The sequence below is a fragment of the Tamandua tetradactyla genome, chromosome 18 (genome assembly GCF_023851605.1).
Source record: "Tamandua tetradactyla isolate mTamTet1 chromosome 18, mTamTet1.pri, whole genome shotgun sequence".
Classification (NCBI taxonomy): domain Eukaryota; kingdom Metazoa; phylum Chordata; class Mammalia; order Pilosa; family Myrmecophagidae; genus Tamandua; species Tamandua tetradactyla.
The window spans coordinates 3163998-3188839 of NC_135344.1; the positions used below are offsets into that span (position 1 = coordinate 3163998).

Below are 24842 nucleotides of genomic sequence, written 5' to 3' on the forward strand. Positions count from 1 at the left end.
GTACAAACATTTCATGTAATAAAAATACACATATAAATGGTTCTTTTTTCATTTAACAACATCTCAAAAGTAAAGTGTGTATCAGACTGGTTTTAAATTCTCTTTTAAACATTATAGAAGAAGAGAAAGCTTTTAAAAAACAGAATACTATATTGACAATTATACTTTGAATCCTGCTGTGGTAGAAATACTACCAAAGGAAAGTGTAATTTAGTCCACCTCTATGATACATTAAGTCTGAAACAAATTGTTGTAAATATAAACAGTCCACTGGATTCCACAGCTAATACCCGCTTGCGGGAGCCCATGGAAGTCTGGAAGCAGTGGTCGGCAGGACCCAAGGAGCCTGGCCACCCTGGGCCAGCTCCTTGTACTCTGACCCTGACACGTGGGCTTGTTAACACGCCACTCACTCTGCACCACAACAGAGAAACAAACAGATACACAAAAAGCCTAGGAAACACTGGTCATTCCTAATCTGGCATTTTAAATAGCTGCATGCTAGCATTTTCAATAGATTTCTGTGCACTGCTAGATGTGATCACACTGAATCAGTAACTTCAAACTAAACGTCAACTAAGAAGTAATACAAGTGAACAAAACACATATGCTACTTGTGATCAGGTTATATCAACTGAGGAAAATGGTTTATGTTTCCACACCCTTAACTTGATTTAAACCTAAGATAGCCACACAAATGCCCTCCTGCCTCTAACCTAGGGCAGCGAGGACTGTGGAAATGACCTGGGGCTGGGGCCTGGCTGGACAGTGCCCATTTACAGAATCCCTGCAAAGGATGGCACTTCTACGCGGGCACCCTCAGACCTCAAAAGCAAAGAATTCCTTTTTCTCAACCTCAAATAACTCCAATGAGACACCAGTGAAAAATAAAAGAGTTAGGTTATATTAAAAAAAGGGTATTTATTAGCGATTTATACTAAAAAACAGATGAAATAATGTGATATGTGAGTTTCCTTCAAAATACTAATGGTGAGGAGAATGGGAATAGATGAGACAAAATCAGTTATAAATTGGTAATTGTTAAAGCTAAATGAGGGATAAGAGGGCTCAAGACACTATTGTGTTTACTTTTTTTTTCTTTCTCCCGCATGGAAGGTGAGAGTTCTACCGCTGAACTACTCGTGCATCCAGTGTGCTTACTTTTTTAATTGAGAAAGGTGAGACAAAGAATTTATCTTTAAAAATTATAAGAAAGGTTTTACTAATTGTGAAGAAAACAGAGGGAATGTTATGAGGCATATCTGATACCACATTCTACTCTGAATATCCTTAAAAATACTGTTTACTGAATAAACAGTAAAAATTATTTTTTACAAATAATTCACCAAGAAAATTAAATGAGTAAATAATTAAAGGTCCCTATACTTTTCTGTGATCACACCAATGCTGAAATCTTTAAAATTCCTTATTTAAAGATGTTTACTTAAAATCCAAAAGCTGCTTCCTGATATGTATATTAGTAAATGAGTAAATATAATACGATGTTAAAGATTATCGAATAAATTTGTTTATTTATATATTAGCATATAATTGGTTCCATTTAAATCAATTGTTTTAGATAGTTTTGAAAGAAGATCACATTTAAAAGTGAATCAACTTCTTACCTGTGAGTAAGAATTTATGACATGGCTTTGAATCTCATCCATTGTGTCAGTTCCATAAGAAACAGTACCCAGATGGAGACGTTTAAAAATCATTTCATTCTGGGTCAGAGTTCCTATAAGAAAGAAGAAACAGTAGCAACAACAGAAAACAAATTAATGCAAGTAGTTCATAAAGAAGATAGAAATTATATACTGCATATATTTTACATCACTGAAGAAGTGTCCCCATTTCTGAATATGCTGCAATAATATTCTACTAAGACAAAGTACCATAAAATGTTATCTGCTATTTTGAACAGTGAAGAAAAGAAGTTTTCTTCTTAGCACTCACATTCACTGTGCAATACCTGTGAATAATGAGAAGGTTTCATTTCCATGAAGAGGGCCCAGCCTTCCAGCCTAAGGCACTACTCGGTACAAGACGCAAGTCTGGCCTGTTCAGAGACAGGCAGAAAGCTGGAAAACTGAGTCACAACCTTTTTAATTACAATATAGAACACTGCCCGAGAAAGACATCAAATAGCCCAGAATTAATATCTATCAGTTTTAAAAACCTGTTTTTGTAAAATCAAGTAGTTTTACTGCAACAGAGAAACAACCCTATTGCAGCTGTCAGTAAACCTGTGCACGCACTTGTATTCCTCGGACGCGTGCAGCAGCGTGTGCGTGAGCAGTTAACTGACGCACCTGTATTCCTCAGACGCATGCAGCAGCGTGCGTGTGAGCACTTAACTGTCGGTAAACCTGCACACGCACTTGTATTCCTCGGACGTGTGCAGCAGCGTGTGTGTGAGCACTTAACTGTCGGTAAACCTGCACACGCACTTGTATTCCTCAGACCCACGCATCAGTGTGCGCATGAGCACTTAACTGACTGTCGGTAAACCTGCACATGCACTTGTATTCCTCGGACACGTGCAGCAGCGTGCGCGTGAGCACTTAACTGTCGGTAAACCTGCACACGCACTTGTATTCCTCGGACCCACGCATCAGTGTGCGCATGAGCACTTAACTGACTGTCGGTAAACCTGCACACGCACTTGTATTCCTCGGACGTGTGCAGCAGCGTGTGCGTGAGCACTTAACTGTCGGTAAACCTGCACACGCACTTGTATTCCTCGGACACGTGCAGCAGCGTGCGCGTGAGCACTTAACTGACTGTCGGTAAACCTGCACACGCACTTGTATTCCTCGGACACTTGCAGCAGCGTGCGTGTGGGCACTTAACTGAAGAGACGGGTCTGTGTAGGAAGACAGTGTCTCTTTATGTGACCTTCTACACAACAAACTATCTGAACTTGCTGACGTCGCACTTGCTGGACAACAGACCAAAGTGGAACAAAGCTATTACTCATTAGAACTCTCAGTTCAATTGGCTAAAAAGAATTAAACATGAGCTTGAGGGAAGGAATGCTAATTCATTGTTGGTATATAAGGAAAGGCAATTTAAGAAAGGACCTGGAGAAATTCAAATGTTTGAGGTTTCATGGTTTCCCTGTAGTATAACCTACAGAACCAAAGGCAGTAATGGGACACAATGAATTAAGTAATATTTTGAGATAACATTTTATATTTCAAAAACTTGGTGAATTTTCATTAAAAAATGGCACATAGGGTAGTGCTACGGTGGCTCAGTGGCAGAATTCTTGCCTGCCATGCTGGAGACCGGGATTCAATTTCCAGTGCCTGCTCATGTAAAAAAAAAACAAGAAAGAAAGAAAAAAAGGGCACATAAACCAAATGTTTTACATTTCATAACTCTGAAGGGAGAATCTAAATACTACCTAAATACTAAATACAAAAAAATATATAATATACGCATTTAATTTTCACTTGCCCTGTTACATAGAAGTACAACAACAGAAAAGAGACTACATGTCCTCAGGACACGTCCATAATGTACGGTCAGAAAATGTGCTTTCATGGTGCTCCCCTGCAGTTTCCGCATTCATGTCAAAGCGCATCGATGAAGGACTATTCACTGAGGCTGATGTGGTTATAAATACAAATATGGACAATCACACACGCAATCCACAGCAACAAAAGATGGATTTTTCACATGGTTAAAGGGCACCCATAAGGAATTAAGTAATTAGATATTAACTATTTCTTTTGGCATCCATGACATTGAAAATACATGATGAAATATCTTCATATCTATTGAAAACCCCATGTAAACTAGTTGGGGCCAGTGTGAAAAGCACCTTCCGACTGAGCACCTTCCAACTTTATTAAAATAGGATACAGAACTATTTCAAAACAAAAGGAAGCATCTATTTTACAATTAATACTTTAGAGACTGTTGATTAAAATTCCTTAAAAAGAATAGATATAATAATTTTAAAAGTTTCAAAGAGCAGCTACAATCAGTGATGCATCTCAGTTTTGTGAATTTTGCCTTTTTTAGGACTATATTTCACTTCTTTAATATTGTTGTGCTATATATGCTCTGAATGAGTAGTTCTGAAATTTCATAAAAGTGAGAATAAAACATAATTAAAATTACATGAAACTGTAGTTTAAAAGTTTTTTTCTTATGCCATCCTCAATAAATAATGTAGAATTAACTCAAAATACTAGGTTATATTAAATAATGTAGTTAGCATCAGTTCAGCCTTGAAATGAAATAAAGAAATTCCATAACTACTCTATAGGAAAGATCTGACATGCAAGACAATAGTTCTAGTATTATCTTCACTCAAAAGATAATGAACTATCACATTAATTCACGTTAGAGTAAGTATAAAATTCACTTGTTGGGTGTGCCCAAATGAGCAGTTCCGTCGATAATTATTTAACAATATACTATTTCAATTAAAATATTTTACTTAACAGTTTGACAGAATTAAAGAATTGTCTTTAGACTTTTTAATCTGATGTACGGGAAGCATAATTTACGGTGAGGGATGGTATATAGGCATGGATGTGAAGTAATTTATAAACAGGCCTCTGATTAATACCACTTAAATATTTTTTAATGCAATTTTATTGAGATATATTCACACACCAAATAACCCAGTCACAGTATACAATCAATTGCTCTCAAGTATCATTGTATAATTTTACATTCATCACTACAATAAATTTTAGATCATTTTCATTACTCTAAGAAAAAAAGAAACAAAAAACTAAAAAAGAGCTCCCCAAATATCCCATCTCCTTATCCCCATCCCTGCAATGATTTATTTATTTAATTTTTGTCTTCATTACTCAACTGCCGACACACTGGAGAAAAGGAATGCCAGGCACGAGATTTTCACAATCACACAGTCATAGTTGCACAATCATCATCAAGAATCCAGTCTACTGGATCACAGCTTGACAGTTTCACCCTTTCTAATACACCATAAACTAAAAAGGAGTATCTATATAATGGAATATATAGGAATATCTATAATAAGGATAACCTTTTGACTGTTTGAAATTTCAGTCACTGACACTTTGTCTCATTTCTCTCTTCCCCCTTTCAGTCGAGAAGGCTTTCTCAGTCCCATGAGTTTCCACATTTCCCCCCAGTTCCTCAAACTGCCTTTGCAAATACTTTTTTATATTCTGCCCCAAATACTCTAGGATGTATCAGGTTTTACATTAACCTGTACAGAATAACAAGATCTCATTCCCTATTCTAGGTTCCCTGCAATTAGGTTGTTTAAAGAAACTGACCACGCAGGTTAGATTAGACAGGATACTACTTTTTCTTAACCTAACATTTTTTTACAAACAATTTCATATGTACAGAAACACTGAAAGAATTTTGAACAAATATATAGTTTTCAGCAAAAATCAACAATTACATGTTAAGGTTTTTAAACAACCTTCTGCAAATAATGAAAAGGCCTTTAAATAAAGAACATTTAATGCGTTCATTCAATCATATATTTGATTGTTTCATACTACTGCTTCATGTTCTCGGAATACAAAGTAAGCATTAAGATGTTACATTTACAATGCATATGATGTTACCATTTACTGATCTTCTAACACCCAACTTACTTCTCACTTTTTCTATGAATGATTTTCTTTCCTACATGACTCGTAAAATCATCACAACCCAAATGTAATTCATAACCTTTGACATAACCGTTCCCCAAATGGCTTGCACTTCTCCTAATCAATAGCATCTGTGAGGGTTAAGTTCATGCATCAAATTGGTCAGTTACTTGGCCAAGCTTGGGCCTGCTTGTTACTGTGAGGGCATTTCACAGAGGGCTTTACATGGACAGTCAGTTGATGGCATCTGTGGCTGATTAATTTGTAATCCTCAGCCAATCTTTTACAAGACTTAAAGCCACAACCGAGGATTTCAGAAATAAGAAAGAAGAATTTCTATCTCTATTTCAGCCAACCAGCTCCTCCTGGGGAATTCATCTTCATGGAAGCTTCCAATTTGTAACCTGCCTGACAGAATTAAGACTTGCCCATCCATGGTCGTGTAAGCCAATTCCTACAGTAAACCTCTTAATATGTAAACACACAGACACACACACACACGCACACACTCACTTGTCCTGTTGGTTCTGTTTCTCTGGAGAACCTTAAAACAGCACTCAACCAAGATGCCCAAGAAGGAGTCCCCTGTGGCTCATACTTCAGCTCTGAAGGGACTCCCTGTGACAAGGGGCAAGACCTTCTCTGCACTCAGCACCATCATCTGTGTAACCCTTTCCAATGCAGTGTTACACAAGGGCACAGGTGAAATATTAGACACAGCAAGTCCTTGAGAAATGGGAGCTGGAGCCATCCACCACCTCCACCCCCACCCCCACCCCCACCCCCACCTCCACCTCCACCTCCTCCACCACCTCCACCTTCACCTCCAGACCATCACCATCACCATCACCTTTTCTTTAATTTCTGTATTCAACCAACCCTCAAACCTTCTCAAGTCTACCCTCTTAATTTTCAAACCTACTCAGTTCTCAAGTCTTCTCAATTTCTTCTCAAAAATAAGTTACAAGTTCTTTCACACTTCTATATCTGTTTTAGAACTTGGTTCTGCCTTCATCATCTTCCATCTGGGTACGTAACACTCTCAAATGGCTTCCTGATCTTTAAGGCATTTCTCTCCCCAGTGAGATCTTCCTAAAATAAAAATCTTTTCCTTGTACTTCCTTGCTGAAAAGCCACCTACCACTCTCCATTGTTTACAAATCTAGATAAAAGTTTCTTAAAATAAAAAAACAGGGCTCTTCCCACTTTTGCCTGCACCACTTTCCTGTTTCAACACCCAATGTCCTATCCCATGCTCTCATCAGAGCCATGTTCTACTTCAAACATGCCACGAATGTTCATGTTTCTGGCCCTAATACGTGACTTTCCTTTGTTTCAAATTCATTTGGCAAAAACTCATTGAAAGGCAACACTACATGCTGGACTTTGGAAGTAGACAGATTTGGGCTGTGTAACCTCAGTAGAGGGGTCTGAACTTCCCCAGGCATCAGCTTCTTCATCTGTGAGATAAAGAAAATACCAGCTATTTTGCAAGGACACTGTAAAGAATAAATAAGATGATATATGGAAAGTGCCTGAAGTACAAAGATGAAGAGTGTGGTTTTCTTTTCTCAAGAACCTCATGGCATACGGGAAGAGAGACAGGCATGGAGCGGCCCAGCCTCCGGGCTGGATTATAATCCTCTAGTTTAAAAAGCAACTATCAAGGGTATCAATGAAATCATGGCAAATGGAAGATAAATGTTCCTTTATTTAACGTATTTGAATTAGAAGAAAAATATATTATACTGAATATTAATGTAATTATTTTCTCTGTAGTCAAAATCCTCACCAGAGACCACCTTTCACCCTTTCATATTTGCCAACTTGAGAGCAGTTGTAATTTTTTTTAGCTTCTAGCTTTTAAATGGATATAGACTCCTAGGAAGTTGCAAAAATAGTACAGGGAGGGCCAGTGTGCCCAGTGCCCAGTGCCCTCCAACGGTCACCTCTGACCTGAGTCTAGTGTGTCATCAAAGCCAGGAAATGGACATTGGTACAAGGGGTCAGGCAGTTTCAGGTCATTCTACCAAAGGTGTGGCTGTGTCTAACCACTGGAGTTGAGACACAGAACTGCTCCCTCGCCACAAAGCAGCACCCCCCTGCCCTGTGCCACCATTCTTCAGGGCAATGCCTCCCTTCCCCTACCATCCCTCACCTCTGCACCCACTGGCTTGTTCTGCAACTCTATAACTGTGTTATTTCGAGAACGTTGCATAAATGGAAGTGTACAGGATGTGACATGTTAAAATGCTCCCCCACTCACTACAATGCCCCTGCACCCAAGTTCCTGACCCTGTCGACACTTGCACTTTCTTATGGCTGAGGAGGTGCCACCTTACTCAACCATCCACCTTCTGAAGGAAATCTGAGTGTTTCTACTCTTTGGCACCTAAAAATTAAGCTGCTATGGACATGGATATACATGATTCTATATGGATGTAAGCCTTCATTTCTTTGGGATAAATGCCCAGGGAGGGTAACTGCTGGGAAAATATGGTAAATACATGTTTAGGCTTATAAGAAAGTGCCAAACTGTCTTCCACAGCAGCCGCACCATTTAACATTCTCACAAGCAGTGTGTAAGTGAAGTGGTCTCCCCGCTTCCTCGCCAGCCTGTGGTATTGTCATTATTGTTATTATTTCAGCTATTCTGACTCTGAAAGATGGAGAGAAGACGGCAGCCCAGCCAGGGACCTGAGGCATAACACAGGGGTTGAGTTCCCTGGGTTTTCTTTTTGTTTCCTATCAAAATTGGGTTGGAGAAACTGGCAACCTAGAAACACCAATGGGCACAGAAATAAAAAAGTACAAGACAAGCACTCTCTAGCTAAAGGACTAGGAGAGTGACAGCCTAGCAGGACAGACAGCATCTAGATGATAACTGCTCTATACCTGACAAACACAGAGAACTCTACTGTTCCGCCCCGCCCATGCCAGCCAAGGGCACATGGCACTGGGGACACTGTCACTGCACTGCAAGCACAGTGGTATGAAATCCTACAAAACACACCTGAAAAGGAAATGTGGGGCACTCTTGGCTTACATGGGAGTTGTCACATAAGAAAACTAGCCTTAAAATATGCATTCACATTCTGCACTCAAATGTAACATCCCTCCCACCATCACTTCAGTAGACAAGAAAGAAACGAGAACTTCAGAAAGTAAATGATTAAAGTGTCCTGGATATAAATGTTAACATTCTCACAATTTTCTCAGAGGAACAGAAATAAAGTAAGATACTCAGGGAGAACGCATTTATGTTGGGTTGATGTGAAGAGAAAAATGTTGATGTCTTAATGTCAAATCCCCACTTTTCTGGTAGTAACCTATTGTAAATCATGGCTGTTCCTGCCATGTGCATGTGCAAGGGTGTGTGCACATGCTAACCCACAGCTGGGGTAAGAAAAACATGCAAGAAACCTCATCTTCCAATATAAACGAGGGGAACAACAAATGGCTAGGAGCTAAAGTCCAAGAACATACTTTCTTTTCTGCTCCTTCTGTTTGGTTTTGCTTTTTAAAGGAGATTTTAAACATACGTAACAGCTGACAGTACAGCATAATGAACTGACAGTGGTCAACTCAAAGCCGGTTTTGTTTCATCTATACCCCCACCCACTTCTCCTCTTTCCAAATTACTTTTGCAATTACTCTTAGACATATAATTTCATCCATAAATCTTTTAGAATTACATATAAAAAGAAAGAGCACTTGAAAATAAACATAACCCCATTATTAATTATACACACACACACACACACACACACAGAGATTTTCTCAATATCAAACAGCAAGCAGGGTTCTTTTTTTATTTAAATTTTATTCCTATTACATAAAATCCATCCTTTTCTCTTTTCCAAATAAACATATCCCTTTCATCATCCCTCAGCCCCTGGTAACTTCTACTTTTTCTTGCTGTGAATTTGTTACTTCTAGTCAAGTCTTGAGTGACATCATACAATAGTTGTCCTTATGTGCTTTGCTTACCTTGCTGAGCATAATCTTTTCAAGGTTATTCCATGTTGTAGTATGTCACATATCTTCTTTCTTTCTTATGGCCAAAGGACATTCCACTGTGTGTAGGTACCACGTTACAGCAAGCCAAGATTATAATATCCACTTGTCTCATATGTGTCAATATTTTTATACTGTTTCCTTGAATTTCTAGATCCAGATAAGCTGTTGCTTAGGTCTCTCTGACTCTAAAGCTTTGTCTTCTCTCTCTGTCTTCCCCTGTAACGTATTTGTATTTGTTAAAGACACTGGACTGATCATCTGAGGCCCCTGCAATCTGGCTTTTGCTGATTGCATTGCCTCAGGGTCACTTTTCAGGCCTTCTGACGGCTGTTCCTCGTGGGCTGCTCGGGGGATGCAGAGAGGACTGGCTAGTCCCAGGCTTTGTCGGGACAACGTCCTACCGGGCAGTCCTCTCTGACCAGGAGGCTCTCTAGGGCTGTGATGCAAGCAGGTGCAGTGATGAATTTCTGGGTCCTTACACTGGTTATGAGTTGAGAAAATAGCATATATTTGAATCACTGATATACAATTGTATAGTATCAGTTTCTTTTAGAAATCTTTTTTTCTCAGAGATTATGAGAGATCATACAGACTTTCCAAAGCCATAAGTTCCTGGGGACAACAGACTTTCAAAAATAATGGCATATCTTTAGAACTGCTCCATTCAGAGGCTATTTTTAGACAGTAAATCAGGGAGTTTTAAAAGATTACTATTTTAACAAATAGCTTTAATTAGTTGTCTTTTATTAGCCTTGTGATAACATTTCAAGTTCTGTGATTCCATATTCTGACTATGGTATCTGACTTTGTTTTTTACTACTGTTTGAAGAAATCTGTAGATTAATACTAAACACATACAAAGATCCCTTGAATATATGAGAGGGCAGCCACTTGCCACGGATACACACAAGCAGATTCTAAAATACTGAATATAATATCACTGCATTTATACATTTAGTTAAAATAATTTAAGATAAGTGAAGCCTGGGTTTGAACTAATTCTTTCAGCTTCTGGATTGGGCATATCAAGTTTGGTGCCTAAAAGTTCTGTGTTCAATTGCCTAATTGTAATTACAGAAAATGAATTCTAGAACAACTTTAGAATAATTTCTGAAAACTTGGTGATTTAAAAAGAAAACAATTTTAGGGCTTACATTTAGGTCTTTGATCCATTTTAAGTTACTTTTCCTGTATGGTGTGAGGTAGGGATTCTAACTTCATTCTTTGTATATGGATATTCAATTATCCCAGAGCAAATGCTGAAAACACTATTGTTTCCCCCACTGAATTGTCTTGACAGCCTTTTTGAAAACCAATCGACTATTAACGCTATAACTAATTTCTGGACCCTCAATTCTATTCCATTGATCTGTATGTCTACGCTACACCCGAAGTATACTATCTTTCTAGTAAGTTATAAAATTGGGAACTGTGAGTTTCAATACTGCTTTTTTTTTTTCCAGATTGATTTAGATTTTCTGGGTACTTCATATTTGCATACATGTTTTGGAATCAGTTCACCAATTTCTGAAAACACAGGTGGAATTTTGATAGGGATTGCACAGAATCTGTAGATCAATTTAGGTAGTATCGTGATCTTAACAGTATTAAGTTTTCCAATCTATAACCACAGGATATCCTTCCATTTAGTTATAGCATCTTTAATTTCTTTAAACAATGTTTTATAGTTTTCAGCATGTATGTCTAATACTTCTTTCATTAAATTTATTCCTGAGAGATGTAATAAAATAAGGCATCAGCGGCCAGGAGAGATCAAGTGCAGCTGAGAGGCTTTCTGGAGGCTGCTCTTATCCAAGCTTCAGTTACTGCCAATTGCCATGGTTTGCCAAACTCAAATTAGCATCACTCCTGCTGACTCTTGAGAACGCCCAGGGCTCAAACTGAGGCTCTATAAAGGTTTCATGCAGTAGGCTTGCCTTTCAGAGGGGTCCTAAGTCAGATAAAGCCTGAAACTCAGAGGGACCAGCTTCTCCAAGATTACCTTCAATTTCATCTCCTTATCCTTTAGTTTTGGCACCTCTTTTCAACATGAAAAAGTCAGAACAGGCATTCCCCAAAGATCCCCTATAGACTGGGAGGAGGATCAAAGGAGAAGGAGGAGGTAAAACAGAGAATAGGATTTGGCAAATGTGTATGACTGCTGAATCGCTACATTAATATTCCTTCTGGCCTCTAGTGTTTAGGAGCAACCAGAAGGAAAAGTCTGAGATGGTGGAATGGTAGCCCATGACAAACTGAGGGATCTATTCTGTAACTAGTTGCTGAAGTGGGCTTTGAAAATCATTGCTCTTTTCTTTCTCTATATATTTTACAATAAAAAACGTTAAAAAATTCTGTTTACACCAACAAAATTTATTTCTGAGTATTTTATCCTTTTTGATGTCATTGTAAATGCATTTTTTTCTTAATATGAATTTTGATTGTTCACTGTTAATGTATAGAAATCTAATTGATTTTTTGAATAGGATCTCATATCCTGCATCCTTGCTGAACTCATATATTAGTTCTAATAGTTTTTTCTTAACATGAATTACTTAGGATTTTCATATATGAGATCATATCACTCACAAATACAGGTAGTTTTACTTTTCCCTTTACAATTTGGATGGCTTTTTCTTTTTAAAGCTTAATTACCCTGGGCAAACCTTGACTGCTCACTGTAGCATTATTCGTAAGAGCAAAAAAGGAGAAACAACCCAAATGTCCATCATCCATGATAAACAGATGAATAGAATGTGGTATATCCCTACAACAGAATATGACTCAGCCATAAAAAGGACTGAAGGACACCACGACATGGAATAACTTTGAAAACATGGTGCTAAGTGGAGAAGCAGACATACAAGGCCACGCCTTGTGCGGTCCCACTTCTATGAGATGGCCACAACAGGAACGTTTAGAGACAGAAAGGAGACCACTGGTTGGCTTGGTTGGGACGGGGAAGGGGAGAATGGGAGGTGACTGCTAATATGTTCAGGGCTGTTGTGTGGGTTGATAAAAATGTTCTAAACTTAGAGTGTGGTGAGGGTTATACAACTCTAGGAAAATACTAAAAATCATCGAATTGTAGTCTTTGGATGGGTGAATTTTACGGTATGTGATTACATCTCAAAAAGCTGTTTAAAAAGGTACACTATAAAAATAACCATAACTGAAAACAATTATGCCAAATGCCGTCTAAGGGAGTGATATATCCTGATGGTTTGTCATTTGAATCAAACTGTGTAATAATAACGTCTGCGACTTCTGAAATATCTAAGTTGCTAATAAATCGTGTTATAATCAGTTCAAAATTGCTATATTCAAACAAATGCCTAGCATTATTTTAAATCAATTACACAATGAAATATTTGGCTCTGTATTTTGTCTTCTGAACAAACATATTCACATCTTGCTGGGTTTAAGAACCTGGAATATTTACGCGGACACTGCTTATGGTTAGGACCACTTATCCTTCTTTACACATTAAGACGAATCCTGAAAACATTTTCTAAAATTTCAATGATGTTTTTAATTTCATAATTTACTATGACTTACTATAGCTTACTATGAGCAGGAAAATCAGTACTAATTTCAGATTTCATAACCTATGTTGCAATACTAGATAATGTAGTAGTACTAAATCACTTACTAAGAATCAGTAATACAAAATTATTTTTCAGACCATAGGATTCTCATGATTTCATCCAGGAGATTTCTACCACTTTTGATATATTGGTAAGACATAAATTACAATGTTTCAAATTTGAAACTTTGGAAACGGGGACACACACACACACACACACACACACACACACACACACACACACACACTTGAGGGCGGAGAGCCAGACGGTGGGAGTGCCACCATATCCAAGGGCTCCGAAGCATACTTTGTTATGACAGGTCATTCCAGAGACTGAAAATACCTTTCAACAAAAGGCTTGTTTGTGATTCCTGAAACAATTTTTGTAGCCCTTTAATTAAGCAAAAAGAGTTATTCTGGACTACAACAAGCCAAGTAGGAAAACAGGAAATTAATTTCTATGGAAAAAGTCCTGCAGGCATCATTCCCAGGGCGACAACAGATGTGCGCCTCAACATGGCAGAGGAGATGGTTGTTTCTGAGAAGCAGATGTAGAGCTTTCTGATCAAATATTACTAGATTGTAATTTGGCCTAATACCAATATTCTAACAGGCAATAAAAGAACAAGCAAGTGCTTGTAATATACCGACAAAGATAGTTTTGCCCACACTTTGCAAGCACATGCAGCTTACCTTGAGTGTACATAATTTCTTGTGAAGACTCTAGTTAAGCAAAGTAATACTCACACATTATCAACGGTTATATTTCAAAGCAAAATCACTCAAGCCTTACAATGAAGAAATGGAAATAAACCTTCTAAAGCGATAAGACTAATTTCCAAATTGTCAGGTATACATTGATTTTTAAAAATATCTGACATTATTTAATGTGGAATCACATAATTATGCTATGAACCTGGCTTTCTAAAAAGATTTTAATTTCCAATACTGCATGCATCTGTTCAACTACTGCATGTGTTAAGTACCTCAATTGGTCCAAACACCCCTAAAACGTTAATTACAGCACTCACATCCCAGCACTCACGTTAGTAAACAATCGTGCCAGGAAGACTGCTGGTGCTCGTCTAATTGAGTGCCCAGGCTATCATCCCCAGGCAGAAGCAAACAGTTATCTTCTGGTTTAAAAGATCTGAAGAATGTCTAAATCTTATTTCTGTGATTTCCTAGCTTTGCATACACTAAATAGGACACATGTCATGTTTGATGCCCTTGTAAACTATGGAAAACTGCATTTCCCCCCCAACAGATGATGCTTTCCTGTGAAACTCACATGTGATTCAAGTCTAAACAACATGGCATTTTGGGTAATGGATGCTATAATTGAAACGTGAGTCCTAAAGCACCTGTTGTTTTAGGGGGTGTTTTAGCAACGGCTTTGTTCTACATGAAGATAAAAACTCCCTAACAAAGGAATTAATGTATAGCTTTAATAGGCTGTACCCTGAGTTAAGTTTTAAAATTTATGAGTTCTCTGCAGCATTGTTCTTTAAACAATAGCATTGTCAAATGCAACCAGTGAGAAGATTAAAGTTCTCCCAGCAGATTAAGTACAAATTATCTGTCCTCCTGTTTCAGCATCATTTGTTCATTTATCACATCGCGTCTAGGATTTCTGGTCAGTGTCAATACGCTCTGCATCCTTGTAGCTAACAGATGTCTTCTCTTGTCAAATGAATTACTTTATGTTTCACGCACTGCTGGCCACAGATGTGTCACTATAGCAACATCATTAATTTCAGATCTTACCGGAAACATGCACTCCAATCAAACCTAATTATACTGCATTGCGTTCTTGTCCACAATAAGGAAACTATAATGCAATTATTGGGATACTTCATTTTCTATTCTGCTGTGGCAAATGCGAGAGCCACTGTGATGGACGCGTCTTGTCAAAAAAAGCTTATTGATGAAACACAAACCCAATTTACAATCATACAAAGGACTACCTTGCAATTATGTTAGTAATGTAATGTGCCTTAGACAACAACTAATTCTTAACCATTCCAGCTGAAGCTCGGGCCATGTACAAGATATTTGCAAACCGCTTTATGCACCTATTCCCTACCTCGGATGTAGAGAATTCAGAACCCTTTAAGCCCTCTGATAAACAAACAGCCCTGACAGACTTGCTGCCGCTACTGAGGCATCAAGGTGACCATCAGACCTGGATCCCACCTTCAGGCTTACCTACAGAGGGGGGAGCAGAGGAGGTGAAATATTCACTCGACTAAAATAAGGAATTAAAAATAGGAAAAATTTAGTTATTTCAGTTAATGGACTAAATCAACATGCCAGGAAGGACCAGTCTATGAATTGGGCTCATTAAGATATTAAGCTCATAGGGACAAAGAGGTCATACAAGCAGGCTGGAGAATCTGACCACGACTTGTATTTCTCTGCACCCCTGACGGCTCTCGTGGAGGGTAACAAACCACCACCAAACCTCAGTCGCTTCAAATGATTACACTCATTTTGCTCAGAGGGCTAAGGGCAAGCACCTACTCGGAGGAAAAGCCAGGATTCAACTCCAGCTCTGCCTAAGTCCAAAGCCTGACTCCTTCCTACCTGACTAATCTAAATATGTGTTGCTATAGAATCAAAGGGAGGCAGTAATCAAATCGTGTTCATCCGCTTGGCAGTGATAAAACTGTCAGAACTTGTCACCTCTCCCCATCGGCCTGTGATTTGGCCAGGCTGCCTTGATTTCTGCCACTGCCATAGGCATGCGCCACCTGTCCCACCTCCCTCTCGGACCCTGACTCGCCCTTAAGGGAAGAGGACATCAGTCTGCTCCTGGGCTGGGAGGTCACTGTGACTGCTGGGGCAGGGGACCTGTCTGATGGCTATGTGTCCAAAGCTATGTTTGAGACAGCTGGACACGGGGTCTTCAGTTCCAGGAGGGGCTGCAGGTGGAGGCACAGGGTGGGAGGCAACCTGAGGTGGGTGGGGTGTGAAGCCATGGGGCTGCGGGTTCCCCCCAGGCAGGTACAGACAGAGGAAGACCTGGTAAACGCCCTCAGGGGTCCGATATGCAGCATGCCGGAAAGGTGAGGCCATGCTGTATTTACTGAGAAAGGTTCTAAAAAATTCTGGACCAAAACAACTAACCGACCAAAAAACAGAAACACTACCCCACACGTCTTTAACATTTCGATTGACAGAAGGAATTTTACCCAATGACTTCTAGTATGGAAAAGGCCTGTCAATTAAAGCATTAAAGTGCTGGTTTTCTCTCATTAATAGTCTTCATAATTTTGCTGTGAATTATTTACTAAGCAAAACATTTAAAAAGCATCATTTTTGCTAGCAAAGAACAGAGGGTGGCAAAAACCTGAGGTTTTGGCTTCATGACTCTGGGTAAAACCCACTTATCTTTAACGTAACTCAAATATTTAAACCTCATTGAAAGACGGGGAAGCGGTAATAATTAATCCCGTTATTCTATAAAATTCAAAATAAAAATGTGGCCTCTAAAGGAGGAAAGATATCAAAAACCCTTACTTATTGATATTAAACAATCAGAGAGACAGAGAAAAGGAAGGACTAGTTACACCTCAGGCTCATGGGAAGTTCCCAGGCATACGTTTTTACTTTGTGAATTAAGATGAACTGATTGGTCAACAATGTGCTCAGACATCTTATATGCTGTGGCAAGACTAAAAATGGCCCCAGAGGGGAACTGTGGTGTGGCCAAGATGGTCCAGACCCACTTCTCCCTGCTCCTCCCCAGCGAGCACAACTGCAAAACCCGGAAATGGTGCAGGAAACCAAAGGAAAGGCCTGGAAGGAGGTAAGAAGGCAAACTGAGCTGGTTTGGGCCCCAGGACTGAGGAACAGCCTAGTACAGGGCTGTGCTTTCCTCTTCCCAAGAGGGGAAGGCCACCAGACCCTGCATTCCTGACTTGACCAGCAACCGGAGGTGTCCTGGGTGGGTCTGCTCTCCTCCCTGACAGCATGTCACAGTATATCAGCTGCGGTGCAGAAGCGAGCAGCCTGGGCAGCACCTTCCTTCCCCCCGAGGCCAGAGATGCCCTGTTTTCTCCAAGAGATTTCAAGGTGGGTGGGTGGAATCAGCAGGAGAGACCCAACTATATCAGGTGGTTGAACTGAAGGAGTCTTTTCCCCTCAAGTCTGAGCCTCCGTCCCACCTGATACGCTGGGGCAGGCAGGTGGGGCAGGAAAACGAGAGTCGCAGGAGGTGCTCAGGTGCAGAAAGTGCTTCGTCCTGCCATCTGACACTCTCCTTCCCTGTCCAGGGAGAGCACAGCAGCCAGGAAGCACCTGTGAGGGAATCCCAGCAAAGGCTTGAGTAAGTGGACTACCCACCGAAAGAACAGTGCAGGAAAGTAGGCCAACACTGCAACGCTAAAACAAACATGGTGGCCACCTAGCGACACAAAAGACCTAAATAGGACCCAGTTTTGTAACACATTAGACAAAATGTCCAGGACACAATAGAAAATCATCTATCACATCAAGAACCAAGAAAATTACAACCTGTACTAGAAAAGAAAATCAGCTGACTGACGGACTGAGATGAACTGTCTGCTGGAAAGATCTGACAAGGATTTCAAAGCACCCATCAGGACAAACTTCAACAATCAATTACAAAGTTACTTGAAACAAATGAAAAAAAGGGAAAATCTCAGTAAAGAAAACAGATTATAAAAAAGAACCAAGCAGAAATTTTAGTTCTGAAATACGCAATAACACAAATTTTTTAAATCTCTGTATGGGCTTCAAAGTAAAGACGAAGAGGAAAGAATCAGTGAACTTGAGGAAAGAACAATTCTTCAAAACTGGCCAATAGGTTTCCTCAAGAAGCAAAGTAAGAAACTGTCGTATGATCCAGCAATCTCATTACTCAGGATATACTTGGAAGAAGTGAAAACCAGGACATGAACAGGCCTTTGCTCACACTAGTCTTCGGTGGCAGCATCCACGACTGCCAATGGATGGGGGTGGGCCCAGGGCCCTGCGGCTGACGACCGGGGAGGGGTACACGTACGATAGACTACTGCACGGCTGCAGAAAGGAATGAAGGTGTGAGGCATGCAAGGACCTGAATGAGCCTTGAGGACATTATGGTGAGCAAAAGAAGCCAGAAGCAAAGGGTAAAATAGTGTATGGTCTCACTAATATGAACTAACTGTAACGAGGAAATGCCTGAGAACTAAATTCGAGAGCATAGGTTATCAGACGACAGGAAGAGGGCGGAGATTGGGCAACTGATGCTTAAGGAGTATAGAATGTCTAAGCAGGTCGATTGCAAAGGTTCAGCAATGCACAGCACAACACTGTGTGATGGCAAAACAATACTGAAAGTGTAATTAACAAAGCTGAGTGTGAGTGTGGTTGAAAGAGCAAGGCTACGGTTGTGCATGTCATTAGGGGGAAAGCCAGAGGATAAAAACTGGTTCCGTGCAACACAGTGAAACAGAGTAGATTTAAATCACAAATCAGCGTGGCTTTTACAAATGCTTCAAATATTTTCTTTTTTCACTGGTTGAAATAATCATGCTTTTGTCCTTTAATCTGTTAATGTGGCAAATATCATTCACAGATTTTCTAATATTAAACTATCTTTTTGTCCCTGGGATAAACTCTACTTAGTTATAGTCTATTACCCATTCTTAAACATTGCTGGATTTGATCTAGTAATAGTTCAGATTTCTTACACTGACATAATAGAGAGATGTGCTTTCAATTTTCCTTCCATTTTCTATCCTTGCTGGGCTTTTGTATCAGTGTTATTTCAATGGAATACTCCCTCTGTTTCTCTTCTCTGAAAAAGTCTATGAACTCTAGCAAGTGCGTCTTGAAAGAATGAGAGAATTACTAATAAAATTATCTAGGACTGGTATGGTAAAACTTTTCTAAGAACTACCTATCTTTAATATTTTAGACCTATTAAAATTATTTCTTCTTGAGTCCATTTTGTTAGCTTGCGTTTTTCTGAGGATTTTTCCACTATCCAGGCTTTTATTGATAGTCTCTTAAAACCTCATTTACATTTCATCTGTTCCTGTAGCATGGTACCTTTTATCATATATAATATTTACTCACGCTTCATTTTTTCGATCCCGATAGGCACATGGAAGCTATGCTTGCCCTGGTGTATTTCTGAAGGACCAGCTGACTGCTGAGCTTCTCTGTGTTATCTCTGCTTACTGAGTCACTGATTTCTGTACTCATTCATAAGATCTCCTTTGTTCTGCTTCTTCGGTTTTGTTTTATTCTCAAGTTAGCCGTTTCAATTATTAATGTCTAACCTCTATCCTTTTCCTATCAATGCATTTAAGGCTGCAAAGTTCCCGAAAGCCCTACTTTTATCCATCTGTGGGCTTTGACATAGAATGATTTTATTATCATTTAGTTCTAGGTATTTAAAAATTTCCATTAATTCATTACTGACTTGTTTAAAAGTGTGCTCTTTAACTTCCAAGAAAACGGAGTCTTAAAAATTTATCCCTTCGCTATTAAGTTCTACCTTGGTAACTTATTTTTTTTATATTGTGATCAAGTATACCTGTTCTTTAGAATTTATTGACAGTTGGCTGATGGCCTAGTGCACGATCAAACTTTGAATATTCCATGTATGTTTGATAAGAACATGCAATCTTTAATTGTAAGGTGAAGAATTCTACATATGTCCATGAGATCTCAAGACCAACATCTGAGGGGCGCAGTAAGGAGGCGTGGGTTCTTTCCGCAGTCGTGTCGATCTGTTTCACGGTTTCCTGGGGACTCTGTACAAGGTGTGCGGCATACTAACAGGTGTTTCATTCATACCGGGGCTACCGTGCACGGGATCCCTGTTGCCTGGTTGAGTTTCTGCTTCTACAAAAGGGAGCTGTTTTGGCATATTAATGTGTAAGGTGCCATTCACTGATTTCTTAGTTTTAACAGTTACCAATCAATTTCCTTGGTTGATCGCTATACTTACAAATATTTTTTTTCCTTTAGTTCTTTCTCATGTCTGTATTTCTTGTTTTAGTGCAATGGCGAGCACTCCTGCATGGAATGCTAAGTCACATCACTACTGGCAGTTCTGATCTTCCTCCTGGCCGTGATTAGGACATTTCTAATTTTCAGTATGAAAAACGATGTGGAATTCTGTTTCAGACATATTTCCTTCATCATATTAAATAAATATCCTTCTATGTCTAGTTTGCTGAGAATTACTAAGAATCTAAATCATGAATCAATAAATCAGGGAGGAATTTTACCTTTCAGGAATGGCTTTTACTATGTTCTTGGTCCAATTTATCTTTTATTTAGTTTGCTATGGATTTACAAAGAGTTTTTTTAATTAAAAATGATAAGGATGTTAGAATCTGGGGCATGGAGACATAGAAAGCGATAAATAGTTTATAGTAAATCTCTTTAGAGAATATTTCTGTCAAAATACCAAATTCATATGTCTTATTGCTATTTTCTCCCAACAGTTAACAAGTACCATTATATAATAAACAAACATGCAATTTTTGCTCTGAGGAAACCCCTAGGGAGGTGTTATACAGGTAATTAAAAAAATATTAAGCTTAACAGAAAATTCAAAGTAATACAAATATAAGACTTAAATCTCCAAGGGTAACATTTTGCTAATTCTCTTAACACTGTACATATTAGAAGATAATGATTAAGTTGTGTGGCAATTTGCAAGAGCAGAGTCTGGAAAATTCTAAATATGAATTCAATATTCTGATCTAAAACACATATTCATATACCTATGTACACATAAACATAGATATATATATATACGTATCATGATCATTTTTGATTGTGTGCTATTCACTCCATTCAAAGATGAACCCAGACTGAAACCAGTACCTGTCTTGTCAGTTAGCAAGTACACCAGGCGCCCCAGCTCCTCGGGGATGGTGCTCGTCCGGACGACGGCCCCAGGGATGCACTGGTCTCTCATGATCATCCATCCATACGCAGCTTTGCCCATGTCCAGGTTGACTCGCAAACTGCCAAATGAGAGCCCACAACAGCGGTCAGTGCGGCCCAGCACCCACACGAGACTTTCACATCGAAGACTTTCACACCTATTGATTCACACGAATTATCTTTAGCTTTATATAAAACAGCTGGTATTGGATTCCAGTCTTTAAAATAAATGAATTTGTTGAAGGTTTATGCCCCAGATGTCCACAGCTGACAGTAAAATGAGTGATTCATAGATAGATTCTGTCCTTAATCACAGTTTGTTACATAACACGAAACAGAAAAGGGCAGAATGCTGTATGTGCCACAGTTAAGGCACAAAGCACATGGGGCTCAAAGGGTACATGTAAGAACATCAGGCTGTTTACTGGGAACAACTATTTGAAAAGGGCCCTAGTGGAGCCTGACCCCCTCTTTCCAGGTGGGACCAGTCGTGTTTGCTCTCAAACCTCTTACGTCAGATGCACTTCTTTACATATTATAAAATTTAATGAAATGTGATTCATTGAAATCAAGAGATCTGTTTTTCCATTTAAATGAAACAGAATGTTTTGAAAGATTTGATAATGATCAATTATTTTAAAAACTACTCTTTAAAGAGGTATGCACAAGACATAAAACACTAGAGAGAATTTAAAAAAATCTGTAAGGATTCTCACTCACAGAGATATGTAAATCTTTCTGCTGTCTCTCTACTTCAAGGAAATCCAAAGTGAAAATTGTAAACGATGCACTGTGAATGTGCCTTTGACCAGGAAAGCAACACAGCTCTCCACGCCACACCCACAGCCTTGGAGCCACACCGCAAGACTGGTGGGTGAAGGTACCTTTCTACATGCTTCTATATATTAAGCAAAAATAAAATGGCAAAATACATTTAATTTCTAAAATCCTATTCTCTCATTTGCCAATTTTTAGCACTGTAACTTAGGTAGGCTGCGGGCTTCTCCTGCCCAGACAGGATGGTGAAGGAACAGTCTGCAAAAGGAGCAGCGAGTGCAATCCTCTCCGTGGCGCAAGGGGCGGGTGCTTGGGGTCTGGGCAGCCTCTGGTGCCACGGTGCTCTGAGGAAGGGCCTCTGCCCTCCTCGGGCTCAGCCACTCTCCACACCCAGGAAGACCAAGCACCAGCCGTCTCACATCCCGTCCAGACTGGAGCTGAGCTCCCAAAGGCGGGGTGCCCCTCGGCCCCCAGGAACTTCTGGGACGCAGCTTCTTGGCTGCTCCCATGTCTCAGATGCCTGGCCACAGAGCCAAAGCCAAAATGCTTGCATTTCCTGCACCCCTGGTCATTGCTCATGGTCATGTCTTTCTCCCATATTCTCATCTTACACACGTCAGTGTTTATTCTTTGAACCAACTTTTCACTGTGATTCTTTCTCTCAAGTTTCTACTTATAGAACCCAGATTCTTTGGTAAACAAACTTTTCCATGTTTGACAACTGCCACTGCTCATCCCTTGGACCTCCTGGCCTGGGTGGAGACTGGCTGTCCTAGACCCCATCCCTGCACAGGCATGCAAAGGGAGGTCAGATGTTCTTCCAGAGAAAGCATCTCAGGATCAGGCAGGGGCCCCGGGCCGCCTGCTGCCAGCGCTGCCTGCAAACCCACGGTGGCACACTGGAACACAGGTCCTCATGCTGGGACTCTAGGCCACCCATTGTCCCCGCCTCCTCACCAGCGTTGCGCCTCAGCACGGTCTGCCTCTTTTCCAAGCTGTCACCCTACTGGTCACTCATGACTCCTCTGAACCACTCCTGGACTCCCAGTTCCTTTCTCAATACCCTTCTCTTCACGGATCTTGTCGCACACTTACACTCCCCCTTACATCACAATTCATACTGCATGACTTAGGCATCACCTACCACCCCAGACTTCCCTTATTCTACCTTTCTCGCTAACTCTCAGCACTAGCCGGCTACTCTGAGCAACCATAAAGCCTGGAGGGCCACAGGCTAGCTACCACGGAGCTGGGCGGGGCGTGCAGGTCCCGGCCTGCCAACACGCACAGCGACAAGACCGGGCCGCCCAGTTACCAGTCGGGGCTGTGGCCTACAGCACGCCCACTCCTCAGACCGAGCCCGTGCTCCAAGTGAGCGGGTGGAGTGGACTAGAGCAGATGGGCACATGCCTGGCTGGACACAGACATGCCCACAGCTCGTGGGTCCCTTCCCCAGGGTCTCGGTCAGGGCCTTGGTCATGGCACTGCCCCTCTGTCCTTCCCCCCCCCCGCCCCCTCCACCTGGCCCTGCCCCACCTCCATATCTCTGCCCAGGTTCAGCCATTGGGAGAAAGGCCCCAACAGGAATGGTTGAAAATACAAGGAGGACATACAAGGAGGACGAGAGAAACTGACGGCACCTGAATTCATGAACTAGACAGCCACGGTGTCCGGGAAGGGCAGGTGGTAGGGCGCGAGGGGGGCTGGGGGTCAACATGAAGACAGAGCAGGTTGGACAGGGGCAGGACGGAAAGTGGAAATGCAGGCAGAGGAGAACACCCGCTTTGCACAATTAGAAGAAGATTTAAGGAGAAGGCCACATAGTGTGCATCGGGCAATTATAAGGCTGATGACGTGAAAAGACAATCACAATAGAAATAAAAGTCAAGCTGCTGTTAGCACACCCCTCCCCCCAAGGAGATACATATTTGAACTGTGGAAACCTGTATATATGGGGGGGGGGGTCTCTCTCAGACTTTTAAGTTTGGATTCAGTGCCATGATATTTCTATCCATTCATTTCTTACTCAAGTTGTTTGCTGAATGTGTACTCTGCTCTGTGCTCTGTACCAGGCAGGCTGGTAAATTTCTACACCTGGAAGGGACTTTCACGATTATATAAATTATTACCGTAATTTTGCAAATAAAGGACATAAAAACATAGAAAATTTGTCCAGGATGGCTGATTTAAAATAAGAACCAAGATTTCCTAACTCCCAATTCACGAACACAAAAACCTGTCCCATGCACCCTGCTTCACGGGTCCAGCTACCAGGCAGGCTGTCGTGCGACAGTGCCCCCTGGCCCACTTTTAACTCTGTGTCCCAGTGGACGGGGGTAGAAACTTAAATCCTGTGTTCACTAACTTACTTTTCACTCCAAAACTCATCTCATAATGAAGACGATTCTATAGAACACTTTCCAAAAAGCTCATTTTAAATATGTAATGAAAACGTTCTGGAGACTAAGACTTTATAGAGTTTCCTATAAAACCATGACACACTCTCAAAAACTTAAAATTTCCACAAGTACTTACCTAGTTCTTACTATGCTTCTTTAAAAATGTTAAAAGTACTCACTTACTTAACCGTTTAGTAACTGTGATAAGCACAGTTACCAACCCCAGTTTGTGGGAATGTCCCTGTGCCTCAGTTTCCTTCAGCAACTTGCCCACAAAGGGCCAGCAGGTGAGCACCCAGGGTCTGAGCCCCTTACCTCCACCAGGGTCGCTCTGCGCTAACCGACAGCTTCTTGGCAGCAAAAGCAGCCTGATCTTCATGGAACTGCTCGATGGCATTCCCTGAGGCCCTGGTAGTGTCGGCATTTACACACCGCACACTGACGGTTCCCTGGGGACCTGGTAGTGTCAGCATTTACACACCGCACACTGACGGTTCCCTGGGGACCTGGTAGTGCCGGCATTTACAC

At 40.6% G+C, this 24842-nt stretch overlaps 1 protein-coding gene across 11 annotated transcripts in view; it reads right to left on the reverse strand.

The window, feature by feature from the left end:
- ATP9B (ATPase phospholipid transporting 9B (putative)) overlaps positions 1 to 24842 on the reverse strand; it is a 468039-nt gene that overhangs the window by 88877 nt on the left and 354320 nt on the right. For all 11 annotated transcript variants that reach the window (XM_077135187.1, XM_077135182.1, XM_077135183.1 and 8 more), the window contains 2 exons: positions 21076 to 21218; positions 1626 to 1738 (listed from right to left, as the gene is read on the reverse strand). In XM_077135187.1, coding sequence (XP_076991302.1) covers positions 1626 to 1738; positions 21076 to 21218 — 256 coding nt within the window. The remainder of the gene's footprint in view (positions 1 to 1625; positions 1739 to 21075; positions 21219 to 24842) is intronic.